The sequence below is a fragment of the Thamnophis sirtalis genome, unplaced genomic scaffold (assembly GCF_051295495.1).
Source record: "Thamnophis sirtalis isolate CommonGarterSnake01/CBP01778 unplaced genomic scaffold, rThaSir2_p1.2 scaffold_6, whole genome shotgun sequence".
Lineage (NCBI taxonomy): Eukaryota > Metazoa > Chordata > Lepidosauria > Squamata > Natricidae > Thamnophis > Thamnophis sirtalis.
The window spans coordinates 115,495,434-115,512,229 of record NW_028261386.1 but is presented as its reverse complement, the minus strand read 5'-3'; the positions used below and the strand labels follow the sequence as shown (position 1 = coordinate 115,512,229).

Here is a 16,796-nt window from a genome sequence, read left to right as displayed (position 1 = left end):
GGTATGCTATTTTATGATCTCTCTGATACCATGAGGTAGACACACTCTATTGAATGTGATATATGCCTGCAATTATATAGAGGTTAAAAATTTAAAAAAAACAAATCAGAAAACAAATGTATTTTACCCGACATTCAATTACTTCCTATGCCTAGTGTCAAAAGAAAAAGGGTTTTCCAAAAATATTCTTGTTTATTTAGCTCAATTTATTCTTCACCTCCTTTTTAACCAGAATATTCAGAAAGTGATTATAAAAGCTTTAAAAATCGCATTCCTGTTTCTTAGTGTTCATCATCTGAAAGCTTCAAGAGGAGAACACACAAAATATGCGCAGGGGAAAAGAAATAGTCTTACCGGTCATTTTTGGCTGCAGCATCTTTATTACATTGCCAATTCCACTTGAGAGGGGGCTGAAGTAGAAGTTATTCAGAGAGGCAGCACCTGCTTCCAGCTGAGTGTACACAGAATCTGCAGAGTAGTAGTAGTAATAGAATTGAAAGCTTAGGCTGAGATCAAGTCCACAAACTTTTAGCCAATATACCTGACTGTGTTTGCCAGAATATACCAATTTATTCCATTAGATAACTATTTTACCTTTTTGTTCTAGGCAACAAACTAGGATAATATCCATCCATGCATCCACCCTTCCATGCATCCATCCATCCAGGTTGCCTTTCAGCATTACAAACATTACAATCACTAGAAGGTAAGAGCTGATACTTACCAGGTACTTCGGCTAAATTCGTTTTTATCTGATTAAGCCATCCAACTCTCAGTGTCCAGTCCTGATTGGTGGCTTTCTCTATGAATAACTTAACAGCTGCAGAAAGAACTTCTAAGTCATCCGCCCACGACTCATTCATCTCTACTGCAGCAAATTTGAGACAATCTGAATTGGCAGACCACAGAATTTTCTCAAAGTCACGTATATTTAGAGGAAATTTCCTGAAACAGAAGTTTTATTTATTTTTTAAAAAACAATGCAATAGAAAGGACACATTACCATCTCTATATAAATGCCAAAGATCTCCTTAAGAGTAAGTTCCTCCAATGGCACACTTTCCTATTGCAATTTCTCCCAATTTGATGGAGAAGATGCTACCCAAACCTTCAGAACCAATTGGGAGAATCCCCAGGAGGAGAAATCATTTTTAGTCAGTAATGAAGGAATAATGTCCAATGGGCAGGAATTACTGCATATAGCCAAATTAGGTATTACTTGATATTAAATGCTTAGATGCAAATAGGGCTTTCAACCCCACTACATCAAGATTTGAGACCTAATCCTTAACTATATTTTGCATTCTTAGTTACAATTAAGAAAGAGAAACCCTAATGAGAAATAATGTGTACACAGGGCTAAAAGTAGCCACAAATCTTAATATTATCTGTATTTTGTTATGATTTTGCTTTGAAAGCACACCTTCACACCTTATAGATGACAACCATGATATGTGGGGAGAGCCTGAACGATGCCAATTTCCCCTTTCCCTTGATAGCATCTCTACATGCAACTATCCAGGGAGAAGGCTCTGTCATGCCTATAGTTAACCATACAGAGGCTTTCAACTGAGCTAAATTAGTTGAAGAAGACTCTGCAGTTGAAACTGAACATATAAAAGTCGCCCCTCCCCTCTTTTCAGGACATTCACACAGACACACCACCCCCCATTCCAATTCATACCTCCATAATTATATGGTGATTCCCCCAAAGCAGGGCCTGAAACATGTATTTCATTGTCACATATACATTTAACAGAATTAAAATGCCATTTAAATATACTCCACGGCTGGTACAAAGGAAGGCTATCATTTCAGGCAGAAGAGGACCAATGATATCAGCCTTCCCTGTATCTTACCACACACTTTTTTGGAGAACCAATTAGCCTATGTTTCAAATGCTATAGTCACTTACATACTTACTTATTTAATGTATGGCATACAATGTCAGGGAAATCTACAAATGCTAGAGACAATGCAGCCCTGACAGCCTTAAGTTTAGTTGTTGACAGCTTTGTTGAAATATATCTCCCAAATGAGAAGCCTTGAATAAACGTTTAATTATGTGATTACTTGCAAGATGCCTGTGTACTACCATGTTTCCTCAAAAATAAGAAAGGATCTCATTTTCTTTTGACCCCTGAAATAAGCGCTTGGCCTCATTTTCGGGAAGGCCTTATTATTTTTGAGGTGCAGGAGACAGCGAGCATGGTCACCTCATGGCTGCTGATGTGTTGCAATATTTTCAGGGAGGGCTTATTTTCAGGGGAGGGCTTATTTTAGCACATGTGCTCAAAAGGCCGATTTGAGCTTATTGTCCGGGGAGGTCTTATTTTCAGGGGAACAGGTAAATTATTAACCCTCAGCCTTTGGCTTTATTTCGACAGAGAGGAAAATAAAACTATATGATTCCACTTGGTACAAATTTAATGTTGTTTTAAAAACTGAGCTGTGGTATTTTCCATTAAGATGTAACTCGTAATTCCCTATGATAAAAAAAACCCTCATCTTTGTGCTATTTCTTATCTTTGTTTCAGCTTGCTTTTCTTTCCACTTTTCTTTTCTTTCTATTTGCTACTTGTTCAGTGGTATTTTTAGGATTTTTAAATATATCGTTTTGGTTGAATTATGTACAGGACTTAGAAGTTCTGGTGAACTTCTTTTTGAGGAAAATTCCAGCTGGTTTCTGTAGAGCAGGAGCGTCCAAACTTTAGCAACTTAGTTGGTTTGGAATTCTGGGTGTTGAAGTCCTCAAATCTTAAAGTTGGCAAAGTTGGACACCCCTGCTGTAGAGTTATTAGGGATGGGTTCTTTCTCCGGAGCCAGAAAATGATCATCAGCCAGAATTACCGTATTTTTCAGAGTATAAGATGCTCTGGAGTATAAGACACACCTTAGTGTTTGGGTAGGAAAATAAGAATAAAAAAAATTCTGCCTCTGCCCACCAGCTGGTATTCAGCTGACACATGGTAACAAAATCAGCTAATGAACAGACACAGCAACTAAGTCCGCCAGTGAGGGCTATTTGGACTCTGAAATTTGCTGTGTGAGCAACAAGGAGACAGGAAGGAGTCTGGCTTAGTTGAGAACTGAAAGTGAAACCGCTTGTGTTTTGCTTGTATTTACTGCTACCTTGGAAAACCTGCTTTTGGTAATGTATTGTATATTATTATTATTTTGAATTCTGCTGAATCAATTACTGTGCTTTCTGAATGCGATTGCTGCTGCAAACACTTCAGCACTTATTGCAGCCTGATTCAGCACTGCTGATTGGCGGCTGAATCAGACTGCAGGAGTACCCTTAACCAGCTGTTCCAGACTGCAGGAATTGCCACAGACCATCGCTGCCTCCATGCCTCACATTTTTGGCCTCTGGTGGGGTTGGGTGGGGCTATAAGCCTCAGTGTATAAGATGCACCCAAATTTTTGCCCTCTTTTTGGGGGGGGAAGGTGCATCTTATACTCCGAAAAATATGATAATTCACCTAGGAATGTTAACCCAACAATTGCCAAATGAAACATTTCTTGCCCACCTGTTGCTTTTTAGATTCAGTCTGTTCAGGCAATAGGCTAGGACTTGCACATCACTATGAACTGTAGACAGCAGAGAATCTTCAGCTGCAAACACAGCACTGCAGGCAGAATCTGGCCATAATCCCAAGGCAAGGAGAGAAGTGTCCTTTGTTTCATCTGACTCCAATGTGGAAACATGCTTCATTATCAAATCAAGCACAAGCTAACATATAAGGACATACAAAAGATTGCAAAAGAGGAGGTTATACCAGACTTCCGCTATTGTAAAGTATGCAAAATGAAAGTGCTTTTATTGAATGGTGTGAAAATCAAGAGTTAGATAACATTACTTCAACAAACACACAATTCCTCTGCAGAGTCCCTGGTGCTCTCTAAGCTTGGTTGTTTCTTGCAGATGCTCTAGCAAACCTCACTCCCTACTATCACTGATGATGTTACCTGGCTTGGTAATGAAACATCTGCAAGAAGACAATCAAACTTGCAAAATCTCTCCCCACCTCCCCTTTCAAGTCATGTTATCCCATTCTGAGCGCTTGGCAATCTGGTCACACTTATTACTGGTTGAAAATATATGATCAGTATTTTCAATCTTACTATTTGTTCTCTGCTGGATTCCCCAGAAAGTCGATGGGTAAGCTAACGGGGAAGGTTACAACCTGCTGCCAAAAACATTCATTTTGGGGTGGGGTGAAGTGGGAGGGGGTGTTAAATGAAAGAATTCCATGTCAAAGATTTTCGGCTCCATAAAAGCAGGCATGGAGCTCAAATCCTTCATGTCTGCTTGCATGAAGCTAAAATCCCTTCGCTGGGAACTCTTTCAGCCACCACCAAGAGATGAAGAACTGAAATCCAAGCAGGATTTCAGCTTTTGAGCAAAGAGACCACAGTAAGATAAGAAGGGCAGGTGCTTGGTGGGAGGATGGCATGGGGAAGATGTAGGCCACATAAGAGTGTTTCTCCACTCGGCTGGAAATCCTGCTTAGATTTTGGCAGGGAGGATTTACAGCTCCTGAGTGGAGAAACACAGCCTGCATTAGATCCCCCTGGGTCACCTCTACCTCCCCTAAAGCTGCCCACACTCATTACCTAGGACTTTGTCCACTTAACAATCTTAAGATCACTTAACAACTACAACCAGAAGTGCTGAGATTGCAGTAGTTGAGTAAACCAGTCATGTGACCTCTGCTTCACTTCAACTATTGAGATCCCAGCCTCAATAGTGGTTGTAACTCAAGAATTACTCCTATTATTATTCAGTTTGAGATCCCAATAATGCATTATAATTTAATATTTTAGAAGAGCTAGACAGAGTAGGTCAATTTCTTAGATTCTAAGAAGAAATAGGGATAAATTCATGACATGCATTTTAAAATACGCAGCTGACCCAATTCTAACTGCCCCAGTCTTAAAAGTCTAATACATTTTAAGATAGATTCAAGTTATTTTAAGAAACTTTGGGATTAATCTTGAATAAAAAACACATTCTACTTCCTTGGCTAATGTATTCGCTTTGTTATTGGATCCATTTTTGTCAGGTGTATGAGAATTAATGTTTGTGAAAACATGGGGATACATTTGTAAACAAGCAAATTCTTTGTTTTTCTTCTACAAACCAGATTATATCTGAAAGCAGATTACCTTTTTGTCCTTTGGGGACTGCTGTGCAGATGCATAAACCTCCCAACATGCGTTATAGAAACTCTTTGCTAGGCCAAGTCCTCGGTGCAACCGCTGCACAATCAGTGTGGCAGCGTGGATCAGAGTTGAAAGAGTATATGTGGAACCTAAAATGCAAAATGTCACCATCCGGTGAGCCTGTTCACTATGCATTTGAGGAATATTTGCATTGAATAATAGAGAATGGTAACTATTTACTATTGAAATGGTAAATTACATGGTTTTCCCCTTTGTCTTTGTTATAATTTTTAAAAACCTTTTCTCTTAATGCACTTTTCATGTGGATGTATTTCTGTCATAATTATTGTGTTTTGTTGTCTTTTTTTTGTTACTGTTTTAAAAGCAACATAAACAAATTGGTGTTTTATTTCTGAACAGCAAAATAAGTAACTTAATTGTGTGCTATAAAGTTGGTTTCGATTCCTTCAACAACCACCACATAGCTAGATTTTTTCCAGAAGTATCGGTCCTCCAAACTGGTTACCGTGTTTCCCCAAAAATAAGACAGGCTCTTATTTTCTTTTGCCCCCCCGAAATAAGCACTTGGCCTTATTTTCAGAGAGGTCTTATTATTTTGGAGGTGCAGAGGCAGCGAGCATGGTCACCTCATGGCTGCTGTTGTGTTGCAATATTTTTGGGGAGGTCTTATTATCCGGGGAGGTCTTATTTTCAGGGAAACAGGGTGATTCTTCCAATGTTGTACCCATTGCCTCTGCCGGTTGTCCTTTTCTTCTCTTTCCTTCCATCTTTTCCAGCATTATAAACAAAACTTTGAGCCTGGTTATTTACACTAAAGTGAGAACTCTGTGTTGATTAATAACTTATAAAATGTGCTTCACATAGCTGGTCTTTTTAAAGAACCCTCAAACACAGGGGTGTCAAACTGGCAGCCCAGATGCATCATGCACAGGACACGCCCACCCAGCTATGCAAATAGGAAAAATTACGTGAAACATCACGTGACAGCAACGATATGCCACAAGTTTGACATCCGTGCTCTAGTATATCTAAAGCTAAGAAATTTATCCATCGTCAGTCAAGTTACGATATGCGCATCTCACCTGCTAGAGTTTCCTTGGCTTCTGTGTGCACAGCTATGAGCGTTTCACATATACCATTTCCCAACAGCCCCAGGCCATGCAACAGCAGCTTCACATCATGAGGATCCAATGGATTTTCATGAGTATCCCCTGGAATATAGACTTCAACGCCACGATTCCGCATGGCTCGCGATATTTCCCCGTGTGAGGGATCCATCGAAAGAAAAAGTCTATTAACAAGAGCAGAACATCCAGCATCTTATTTTGCTGCTAAAATAGAGTGGGAGACGCAGTAGAAAAAGAGACAACTCAAGGACTTTGTAAGACACGTGCCCATGAAGCCTTTACTAAGTAGTTTCCTAAATCGCTCCACCCACCTAATATAAAATGCTTGTACATATGATGAATTTGATACTATAGGTTAGACTATACTCCCATCGTTGCTTAATGTAAAACAGGCAATTTTTCCCCCCATTTGGGTCATTATTTAAGATTTTATGATTTGACAGCTGTTTTCTGCTCCAATTTTAATAGCTTCCTTCTTCTAGTGCCTTAACTAATAGACCAAATTGACCTTTCTGTTCTGTTTCTGTGCTTGGTATGGTAAACGATCTTTAATGAAAATGAACGTCTGTGCACTTCCAAGATGAATGAAACCCAACTCTATATCTAATTTCAAAGGGATATTTATAAAAGATGGGAATTATTAATTCAAAAGACATTTCTACAAACGCTCAGTACCTGCTTAGGAACAGTACCTGAAATTCGGGTGAGGAACAACACTGGGAGTTACTCCATCTGTCACTCCTCTTTCACTCAAGGTCAGGACTCCTTCGGGTTCAAGCAGAGCATTCAAGCGGTCTAACACAGAAGGGCTGCAAGTTAAAAAGGGAAACCACAGCAACCTCAGTTAAGTTATGAAATGAATTCAAAAGAAATTCAGGGGGAAACAATACAGATATTTCATTTTTAAGAAACAGAAATCAATCGTATTTTTTAATCATTTATCAGCTTATTCACTGGTGAATTTTATTACTCTATATGCATATATAAAATAATGACATGTGCCTTGGAAGAATAAGATCCCATCTATCAACAAGACATCTGGGATGCTGGGAATGACCATCTTACTTCAACAATTTGTACATATGTGCCAGCTTGCATTATACAAGAATAATAGGGATGTGAGAAAATACAAAATATAGTTTCAGGTTTTTTTTCCTATAAAATGCAAGACAGGTGTGAGATCAAATGTGCTGAATAATTTGGTATCCTCAAGGATCTTTTTTGAGGCAAAACAGATTAAACCCATATGAATCATTATCTAAGCTGCAGTAGAAATGGAGAGAAAATCTTGTTAAGAACTGAATGTTATACAATAATATTAGGAAAGTCTTTATGATACTCCAGATGTTTAGTAGAACCATTTTCTGCTTTTTTTTTTAACGATAGTAGGTAAAAACAAAATTCTAATTCCTATAGTAATTTTACCTGCAGAAGTTTACATTGTCCATTAAAAGCCAGTCTCCAGCCTCTAAAGCCTGAACTAACATCCCATCAACCCATTCAAAAGTCCCATGGTTGTGGCTATTCATAAATTGAACTACTTGCAACTTGAAGTGACGAAACTCTTCCACAAGTGTTGAAAATTCTAGAATGAGAGTAGCCAAAAAAAGGTTTCAATATTTCTGTGCATCAAGAAGCTGGCCTTCAACGTTTTCAAACATTAGCCCTAAAAACTGTTGATCACAGAAAAAACAATATATGCATTTTGGTTAACCATCCTTATTTTCATTAGAATTTGTAATTGCTATGAAGCCAAATTGAAAACATAAGAGTAATGACTTCAGGAATATATATTGTCCTTTAAAAGAGCAATAGTTGCAATAAAGCAGCAAATTTGGCTCCTCAAATGAATAAATGCTCAAAACAAGGAAACAAAATGCTAACACATGCGCACGCACACAATTATAAATTATATATTAATATTATAATATTAAAAAAGGCTTTGCCTTTCCTGCATACCTGACTTTGAAAATGAGTTGATCTTGGTAATGAGTTTCTGGACTAGCACAAGCACCCCTTCCAATTTATTCACCAATTCAATGGTTATATTTTGATTCCCTTCCCCAAGAGATTTGGGTTTGAAATTAAGAATGAAATTACTCCAGGAGCGCAAGAGACCTTCAGCATCCTCCTGGCACATGGTATGGAGGAGACTATCTCTTAGAAGGGTGCTGACCACATTCTCTACCTTTTCCAGTAAGAATTTCCACGGCCGAATGATGTCAACCTACAGAAGATATTAACACATCAGTCACAATTGCATCTGACTGCCATATTACAACTGGAGTTCAACTACTTATTCTGAATGAACGCTCTGTCTTCAAACAGAACTAACCTGACAATATGTACCGTATTTTTTTGGAGTATAAGACGCACCAGAGTATAAGACACACCAAGGTTTTGAAGAGGCAAATTTTTTAAAAAAGGTTTTGCACTCTGCAAACCTTCCGAAACTGCCCTGTTATTCGTGAAAACAGGCCCGTTCTCCCCCCCACAAAAAGGCATGAATAGCCTTTAGGGGGCTTGCAGAGTGCTCCTGGGGGGGTATGGTTTCCCAAAACAAGCAAAAATTGGCCCATTTTTTGTCACAAAAATTGCATGCATAGCCTTTAGGAGGCTTATAGAGTACTCCTGGGGGCTCCCCCACAAAAAAATTGAGCAAAAAACGGCCCGTCTTTCATTCATTTCTGCCTTCCCTAGCCCTCAGGAGCTCTCTGAAAGCCTTCTACAGGCTCTGCACTGCCATTTTGGTGAAGGGGCTTGGTTTCGGGAGGCAAAAAATACTGTATTCAGTGTATAAGATGCACCCAGATTTTCAGCCTCTTTTTTGAGGGAAAAGGTGCGTTTTATACTCCGAAAAATACGATAGTTAAGGAAGTAGTTAGCCTTGTTAGCATGGACAAGGTTAAAGAAAAAGGTAGAACAGCTTCTGATCAGTGTTTCTCTTGTAGCCAACTTTCCCATCTTCCTTACAGACTAATGTAAAATGCTTGTGGGATCCTTGGAGCTCTTTCAGCTTTGGTTGTTTCCTTACAGATGTTTCATTATCCAACTAGGTAATATCACCAGTGGGCTGATGTTTAGCCCTGATAATGCTACTTAGTTGGATAATGAAACTTTGCAAGAAAACAACCAAATTCAGGGAGCACCAAGGACTCCACCATTCAACGGTATTCTTGTTTATTGTAACCCGATTATTAGAATGTGGGAGGCTATTCATTTTTGTTACGCAACCACCCAAGCTACCAAAGACATGAATCCAGATTTCTTTGTGAAAAAAGAGACTTGGGAAATGAATATAAGATTCCCTTGGGTGGTAACATGAAACTTCAACAAATGTTTTTTGCCATTAGGAAACTGCTATTGATCGAGAAAAATAATTTCAAGAATTGCTCCCCATTATCATGGTCCCAGCCAATAAAGAAAGAAGGAAATTTGATTTGATTTAAGTCACCCAATCCTTCAGGCAGAGTCAGCATAAAGATGACAGTTCTACCCTCCTACTGCAAAAGTAAGTTTTTGGCGCCATGGAAGCTTTTAAAACTTGCAGAAGACTATTGAGCCGTGGTGGCACAGTGGTTAGAATGCAGAACTGCAGGCTAATTCTGCTGGCTGCCAGCAATTTGCCAATTTGAGTCTCACCAGGCTCAGCCTTCCATCCTTCTGAGTTCGGTAAAATGAAGACCCAGATTTTTGGGGGCTGTATGCTGACTCTGTAAACTGCTTAGAGAGGGCTGAAAAACACTGTGAAGTGGTATATAAGTCTATTACTATTCTCTGCTCCCTCCCCCAATTTTTGGCACAGTGCATACTAGCCAAGGCCCAGCATCATCTAGCAGGATGTCTACAGCCCACAATTTTTAAAAAATTACCTGTTCCTTCTCTATTCACATATTATGGAACCTCTAGTTGTATTAATCCTATTTTATTTAAAAATGTATAAGAACTGCAAAAAATATAGAGTAAACACTTACTTGCTCAAATCCACCTAATAGCTCTGTAGTATCCATAGAACTGTTCATTGGCATAATTTTTAACTCATGGCCTGTTAGATATGCCAGTAACTGAAGCAGGCTGGTCTTGCCAGCAGCAGCTGGGCCCACCAAGATTACCATCCAGCTCATATGTACACATTTCATGATGGCTTCCAGGGGCTGTAGTGAATGGTGGAGAAGTGACAGATTTCTGCCTGGAGGCGGGACATAATTGGCGCGAGAGAGGATTGAGTAGCCAACCTTTGGGGAAAATAATTACAGCATTACTTTCATATGTAAATAGGGAGAAACAGAAAGGTCAACAAAGTAATAATACAATAGTAATAGTTTTTACTTCCTTTTACCTGAATGTCATAAGGTGTGATGTAAAATTGCCTACTTCCTGTATAGGGGTTATAATTCTCCCCAAAAATGTCCTTGAAGAGAGACACTACCTAAATAGATAAAAAAGAAACAACCAAATAACATTCATATTGAATAATGCATTAATGAATAATGTTCATTCTCCCGCCCCCCCTTGCAATCTTCCTATGAACTATTACAGAATGTCTTTATCCAAAACTTTTCTTTCCCAAAAGGACATGTAATCCTGTTGCAGACATTTAAAATCACCTGATTCAAGGTAATCTGTCTCATTTTTAATACTTGAAGTTGTTTATTGGCAGAAATTCTACAACTCAGAGAGTAAAATTTGACTATGCTCATCTGAGATTAGTGTATGAAGTGTAACTGGCACAGAATTGTGAATAATTTTAAAGGCTGGTTTTTAAGGATCTAAGGAGTTGAATAATCTGTAAATTATTCCTTCAAGTCATAACTCAGATAAATTGCCAGTGCTTGGGAAGAAGACAGACCTCAATCACGCTATCATCAGATGAAGTTTTGGAAATTCCACGATCCAAGTGAACATATACAAAGAAACACATCTGAGTACATATGCAATTTTTCTTTTCACTAGGAGTAGGCAGCTTGGAGCCCTCCAAATGTTTTACTTCTTTATTGATGTTATATCCCACCAATTTGTTAAAGTAATTATTTGAAAAAACAAAAGCAAAGCTGGAATATAAAGATCTTCCCTGTTCTTCAAGGCCATATTATATACTCATTACAGAAACTTTTGGTATAAACTGCAAGAGGCTGAACCTCAGTCTCCAAGTCCAGTTTCCTTTTTACCAATACTATTTCTATCTTACCTAGATTTAATTTCAACTCATTCTCCCCAGATTAAATTTAGGCAATGATGACAGAAGGCTAACGATTATCCATTTCTGTGGACTTGAATGGCAAAGGGGCGCTAAAATTAATTATCACCAATGTATTGATGGCATCTAGTTCTAAAGCTCTAGATGACTTTCCCCAACAGATTTCATATAGGTATTGAACAGCATTTCTCATAAGACAGAACCATAAAAACCACCAAACAGCCATAGATTTCTTAGGAAGATTCAGATCTCAGTTTCAAGTCAGTATTAGCCATTCTACCTAGGAATCCTGGAATTGCTCCAATAGCACCAGCTTGAGAAATAGATGCTGTACGTTCTTTCTATGGTGTACCCAATGCACCAATACATATAATTAAATTCATGCTTGGGAGAAAAAAAAGGATGTCTAAACAAAAATCATTTTAAATTCTACAATTGAACACAGTACGGCAAATTCAGATATACAAGACATTAAAGCAAAATCCTAAAGTAAGCAAATAAACTCTCTCTGCTCTTTACCCTTTCTCTGTCTGTTTTTGTTCTCATTCTTTCTCCGTAGATCAAAAACATGTGTTTGCCAGGGTCATAAGTCTCAGGTGACTGGTCTTTAAGCATTAGCTGACACCATCGGAAAAGATCACGCAAGTTAAATTCCCAAGGTGCACCTTTATGTCCCCATTTCTTCTCGATTGTAATTTCTTGATCAATCTAAATAAAAGTACCAATGCAAAAGATTATGAATACCAATATGATTTAGTACTTCAAACTATATTAGAAAGCCATACCCCAGCATTACACTTAACACATAAAGAATCTCAATTTAAAATCTTGTTATTTATCCCTCAATCAAGGAGCCATGCGGGTGCAGTGATTAGAATGCAGTATTGCCGGCTAACTCTGCCCATACTCAGGAGTTCAATCCTGTCCAGCTTAAAGTTGACTCAGATTTCCATCCCTCTGAGATCAGTAAAATGAAGATCCAAATTGTTGGGGGCCATATGCAGATTCTGTAATTCGCTTAGGGAGGGCTCTAAAGCACTACAAAGCAGTATATAAGTCTATGTGCTATTGCTATTTATCTTATCACAGTTGGAGGCATTATATTTACCTTGTTGTTGAATTCAACCATCTTCTCAATTATTTCGTTGTCAATGGCTGGAAAAAGAGTATTCCCGATGTATTCCATATCTGATGCAGAAAGTGGGTCTATATAAACCTGTGCCATTTTTAAGGGGGGGGGAAGTATTATTATATACAGAAGACACATGTATTCTAAAGATATAATTGCTTTGGCAATGCTGAATTTAACAAAGACTTCCGTCAATATATTTAAATAAAAACACCTTACCACAAAGACAGCAAAAATTTAGCATTCAAGTTTATCTAGATGGTGTATTCGTTTTAAAAGAAATGTTAAAACAAAAGGGACGGTGGAAGAAATTACGAACTTGCCTGTGTGAATCTGTTCAAAAATGACTTAGGTAATCCTTTTCTGCCACCTCCTTGCTTGTAGGGATTCTGGCATCCGAAGATCTTTGTCATCTTGTGTTGAACATGAAAAGTCATCCCCAATTCAGGTACATAAATCTCCGCCCGGTGGTCAAAACAGGCATTCAGGCCTTCTAACACTGACTGAGAAGCCAAGTTCAGCTATTTAAGACATATCAACATAAAAAGGTTACATTTGCCTTCTTTTTTTTTTAAAAAAATCATACAATATGAATTTACTTTGGACCAGCGCAACCCACCTTACAGGGTTGTTGTTGGGGGGAAAACAGAAAGAGGAAGGAGTATGTTTACCACCTTGAGTTACTTATACGGTAATAAACGTGGGCTTAAAATAAAGACAAATAAAATCTTCCAACATTTTGACTTCATCCAAAACTTTCGCTTGGATCTGTCCAATTCACTGACAATGATGTGATGTGGATGCCCCTGGATGCAGCAGGAACACCACCACTGCATAGCTAACTGGCTCCCTGTAGATTTCCAGGTGCAATGAAAAATGCTGGTTATCACTTTTAAAGCCATACATGGCATGGAATGCGGTAATTTGCAGGACATTCATTTCCAATGGTTTCTGTATGTCCTATTACATCTGGGGTGTGGGTGTGCATGTAATAAGAGCCGAGGTGGCGCAGTGGTTAGGGTGCAGTACTGCAGGCCACTTCAGCTGACTGTTATCTGCAGTTCAGCGGTTCTAATCTCACCTGCTCAAGGTTGACTCAGCCTTCCATCCTTCCGAGGTGGGTGAAATGAGGACCCAGACTGTGGGGGCGATATGCTGACTCTGTAAACCGCTTAGAGAGGGCTGAAAGCCCTATGAAGCGGTATATAAGTCTGCTATTGCTATTGCTAATACTCCAAGTTCCTTCCATGTAGCAGTGTCACGTGATAGGACGATCTCCCACTCTCCATTAGAGAGCCTTAACAATATATGGGGAAAGACCATCACTCTACACTCTCTATATAAACGGAAGCTGTACTCACTTCATCTAATACAATCCAGTGTCCTGCTTTCAGTGCTGCAAGCAATGGTCCATCACGCCAGGCAAATTCCCCACCTTTGCCTCCTTCAACAGGCAGGTCTGTGCCAAACAAATCTGTTATATCCTGATTAACAAGAAGAGAGATGGCAAGCTTTACAAATATGAAATGGTGGCAATTTTTTTAAAAATCCATCCAGGCATGCAACATTTTGAGACAAACAAAAAGTAATCAGTAATTCTGTATTGGAGCAAAAAAAAAATTAATCTAGGGATTTTTTTCAATCGGTGAATACCATGCACACATAAACGCACCAGTATTCCAGTCTAGCTGACTTTGCATATGTTTTCACAACATTTTAAAGTTTCTGGACATTGCAACTAACACTTTGGGAGACTCCATGTACCTTGGCTGCAATGTCCAGAAACTTCAAAATGTTGTTACCCACTTGTAATTTTTAAGACTGTGATAATTAAACATTGGAGAGAAATTGTGCCAAGTCCAATTATTTTTTTAAAAACTCAATGATTTGATTTTTATCCCTTTGTTACATTTTAAGTAACTCTACTCTACTATTTAATACTCCTTCCTCTTATTTTCTTCAGAACAATGTGAGATAGCTTAGGCTAAGAGAGACAGTAATTGGCCCTAAGTCACACAGCTGGCTTTCATGCTTAAAGCAGGATTAGAAATCCAGTCTTCTGGTTTCTAGGCCAGCACCTTAAGACACTAGATCAAATAAAAAAATTTAAATTATGTCCTGATTTAATCCTCTACTTTGGGAATGTGATCCTTAGCATGCCACTCAAATGCTAGGAACAGTTTTGAGATGGAAAAAAAAAGTTGGACAACTTTGCTGAACATCCACAGTTCCTACAACTTCTGGTAAAGAATATAAGAAGCACTGATAAATAGCCATAATGGTAAGTAAGGATATCTGCAGCTTACAATACTTGATATATCTGGCTTTCCATTCAAAGCTCCTGTCTCACTCTTTATTGTAAGTCTATTTTTGTTGTTATTGTTATGGCATAGCAGGATATTTAGGCTAAGATATGAAAAAAAGCACCCTGGCCTCAGTGAGATTAATAATTGTATCATTATAATATAGAATATTTCAAATAATTGTTTCCGAAAAGCTGAGCAGAGCAGAGCAGAGTCTATTGTGCATGTGAAAAGAAAACAGAAAACTCTGGGGAAATTGTGAAGATGAGATTATTTTTCCCCAGGAGCCAAAAGATCCAAAATGCTAGATAAAAGCCGAGGTGGCGCAGTGGTTAAATGCAGCACTGCAGGCTACTTCAGCTGACTGCAGTTCTGCAGTTCGGCTGTTCAAATCTCACCGGCTCAAGGTTGACTCATCCTTCCATCCTTCTGAGGTGGGTAAAATGAGGACCCGGATTGTTGTTGGGAGCAATATGCTGGCTCTGTAAACCGCTTAGAGAGGGCTGAAAGCCCTATGAAGCGGTATATAAGTCTAACTGCTATTGCTATTGCTCTAAAGCAGGAATATCATTCATTTACTTAACATGTTTCTAAGTTTCCTTCTTCAGTGAGCAGCATTTCAAGTCTTAAGAGAACTCTTGACATTAGTAAAAGGTTTTTTTTTTCATGGTCAGAAATGCCAAGCTACACCACAGCTGTCTACCTACTGTTTGTTCAGAGAGATTGATCCGACTGAGGCAATTTCCTGAAGCCTTGGCCAGGGCAGCCACTAAGCTCGTCTTCCCAACCCCTGGAGAGCCTTCCAAGAGAACAGGTTTGCTTAGCTGCAAGGCTCGCAACAACCGCTGGGCGTTCATTGAAGTGGTCCCTGCGTTTAGAGCATAGTCCTCCAGATTGTTCTTCTGGTAAAGTGGGCCTGCGGTAAAAACAAAGATGACAGACCAAAATAATGACAAAGCGACAGATGGAAAACTCCTGTTCAACATTTCAAATAATCAATCATGCCCTTCTCTAGGATATTCTGTTCTATTTCCCACCATCCCTGATTTTTATTCCATTTGACCTTTTAGCTGTATCCATTGAGAAAGCTCCGTTCTCAGGGGGGGAATTTTGGAGTTTCCTGAGACTTCAAGATCTATTTCCTCTACTTAAGATTCCCTCACCTTATATGTGACTAGTATATATCGACTGCCTCCTGCTGATCACCTCCCATAGACCGATTAGATCACACAGGTTAGGTCTCCTCCGGATCCCATCTGCCAGCCAATGTCGGCTGGCGACTCCCCGGGGGAGAGCCTTCTCTGTCGCAGCTCCAGCCCTCTGGAACGATCTCCCCGTAGAGATCCGGACCCTTACTAGCCTCCTGGCCTTCCGCAAAGCTGTTAAGTCCTGGCTGCTCCAGCAGGCCGAGGGGCTCTCGAAATATCCAGTCCCTCGGAAATTGTGACTGTTGTATATTTTAATATGTTGTTTTGTGTATCATCCCCCTCCCTTGTTTTATTGTAAGCCGCCCGGAGTCCTTCGGGAGTGGGCGGCATACAAAATCAATAAAACTAAACTAAACTAAACTAGTAGTCATTAACTACATAAAGCAACAATGAAATTCCTGAAAATCAAAGAACATTTATTATTACAGATAGGAGAATCAAATGTTTGAACATTCTCTCATTAATTCACCCATAATGCCATGCATATTGAAAACCAGCACCCCAAAGAGAAAGCTAAAAGCATTCTTCTTGACATTTTATCTTCTAATTTGCAGAGGAGGTATATTTTTACATAGAGAATCGTGCAAATGTTCCTTCCTTCCTTCCTTCCTTCCTTCCTTCCTTCCTTCCTTCCTTCCTTCC

General features: G+C 39.1%; 1 protein-coding gene across 1 annotated transcript in view; it reads right to left on the bottom strand.

The window, feature by feature from the left end:
- MDN1 (midasin AAA ATPase 1) overlaps positions 1 to 16,796 on the bottom strand; it is a 116,998-nt gene that overhangs the window by 66,567 nt on the left and 33,635 nt on the right. The window contains exons 36-50 of the mRNA XM_087718747.1: positions 15,654 to 15,862; positions 14,005 to 14,127; positions 12,967 to 13,164; positions 12,623 to 12,730; positions 12,034 to 12,222; positions 10,657 to 10,746; positions 10,292 to 10,552; positions 8,277 to 8,544; positions 7,743 to 7,902; positions 7,010 to 7,126; positions 6,273 to 6,481; positions 5,173 to 5,318; positions 3,534 to 3,736; positions 725 to 945; positions 355 to 468 (exon numbers count right to left, since the gene is read on the bottom strand). Of these exons, the coding sequence (XP_087574873.1) occupies positions 355 to 468; positions 725 to 945; positions 3,534 to 3,736; positions 5,173 to 5,318; positions 6,273 to 6,481; positions 7,010 to 7,126; positions 7,743 to 7,902; positions 8,277 to 8,544; positions 10,292 to 10,552; positions 10,657 to 10,746; positions 12,034 to 12,222; positions 12,623 to 12,730; positions 12,967 to 13,164; positions 14,005 to 14,127; positions 15,654 to 15,862 (2,616 nt within the window). The remainder of the gene's footprint in view (positions 1 to 354; positions 469 to 724; positions 946 to 3,533; positions 3,737 to 5,172; positions 5,319 to 6,272; positions 6,482 to 7,009; positions 7,127 to 7,742; positions 7,903 to 8,276; positions 8,545 to 10,291; positions 10,553 to 10,656; positions 10,747 to 12,033; positions 12,223 to 12,622; positions 12,731 to 12,966; positions 13,165 to 14,004; positions 14,128 to 15,653; positions 15,863 to 16,796) is intronic.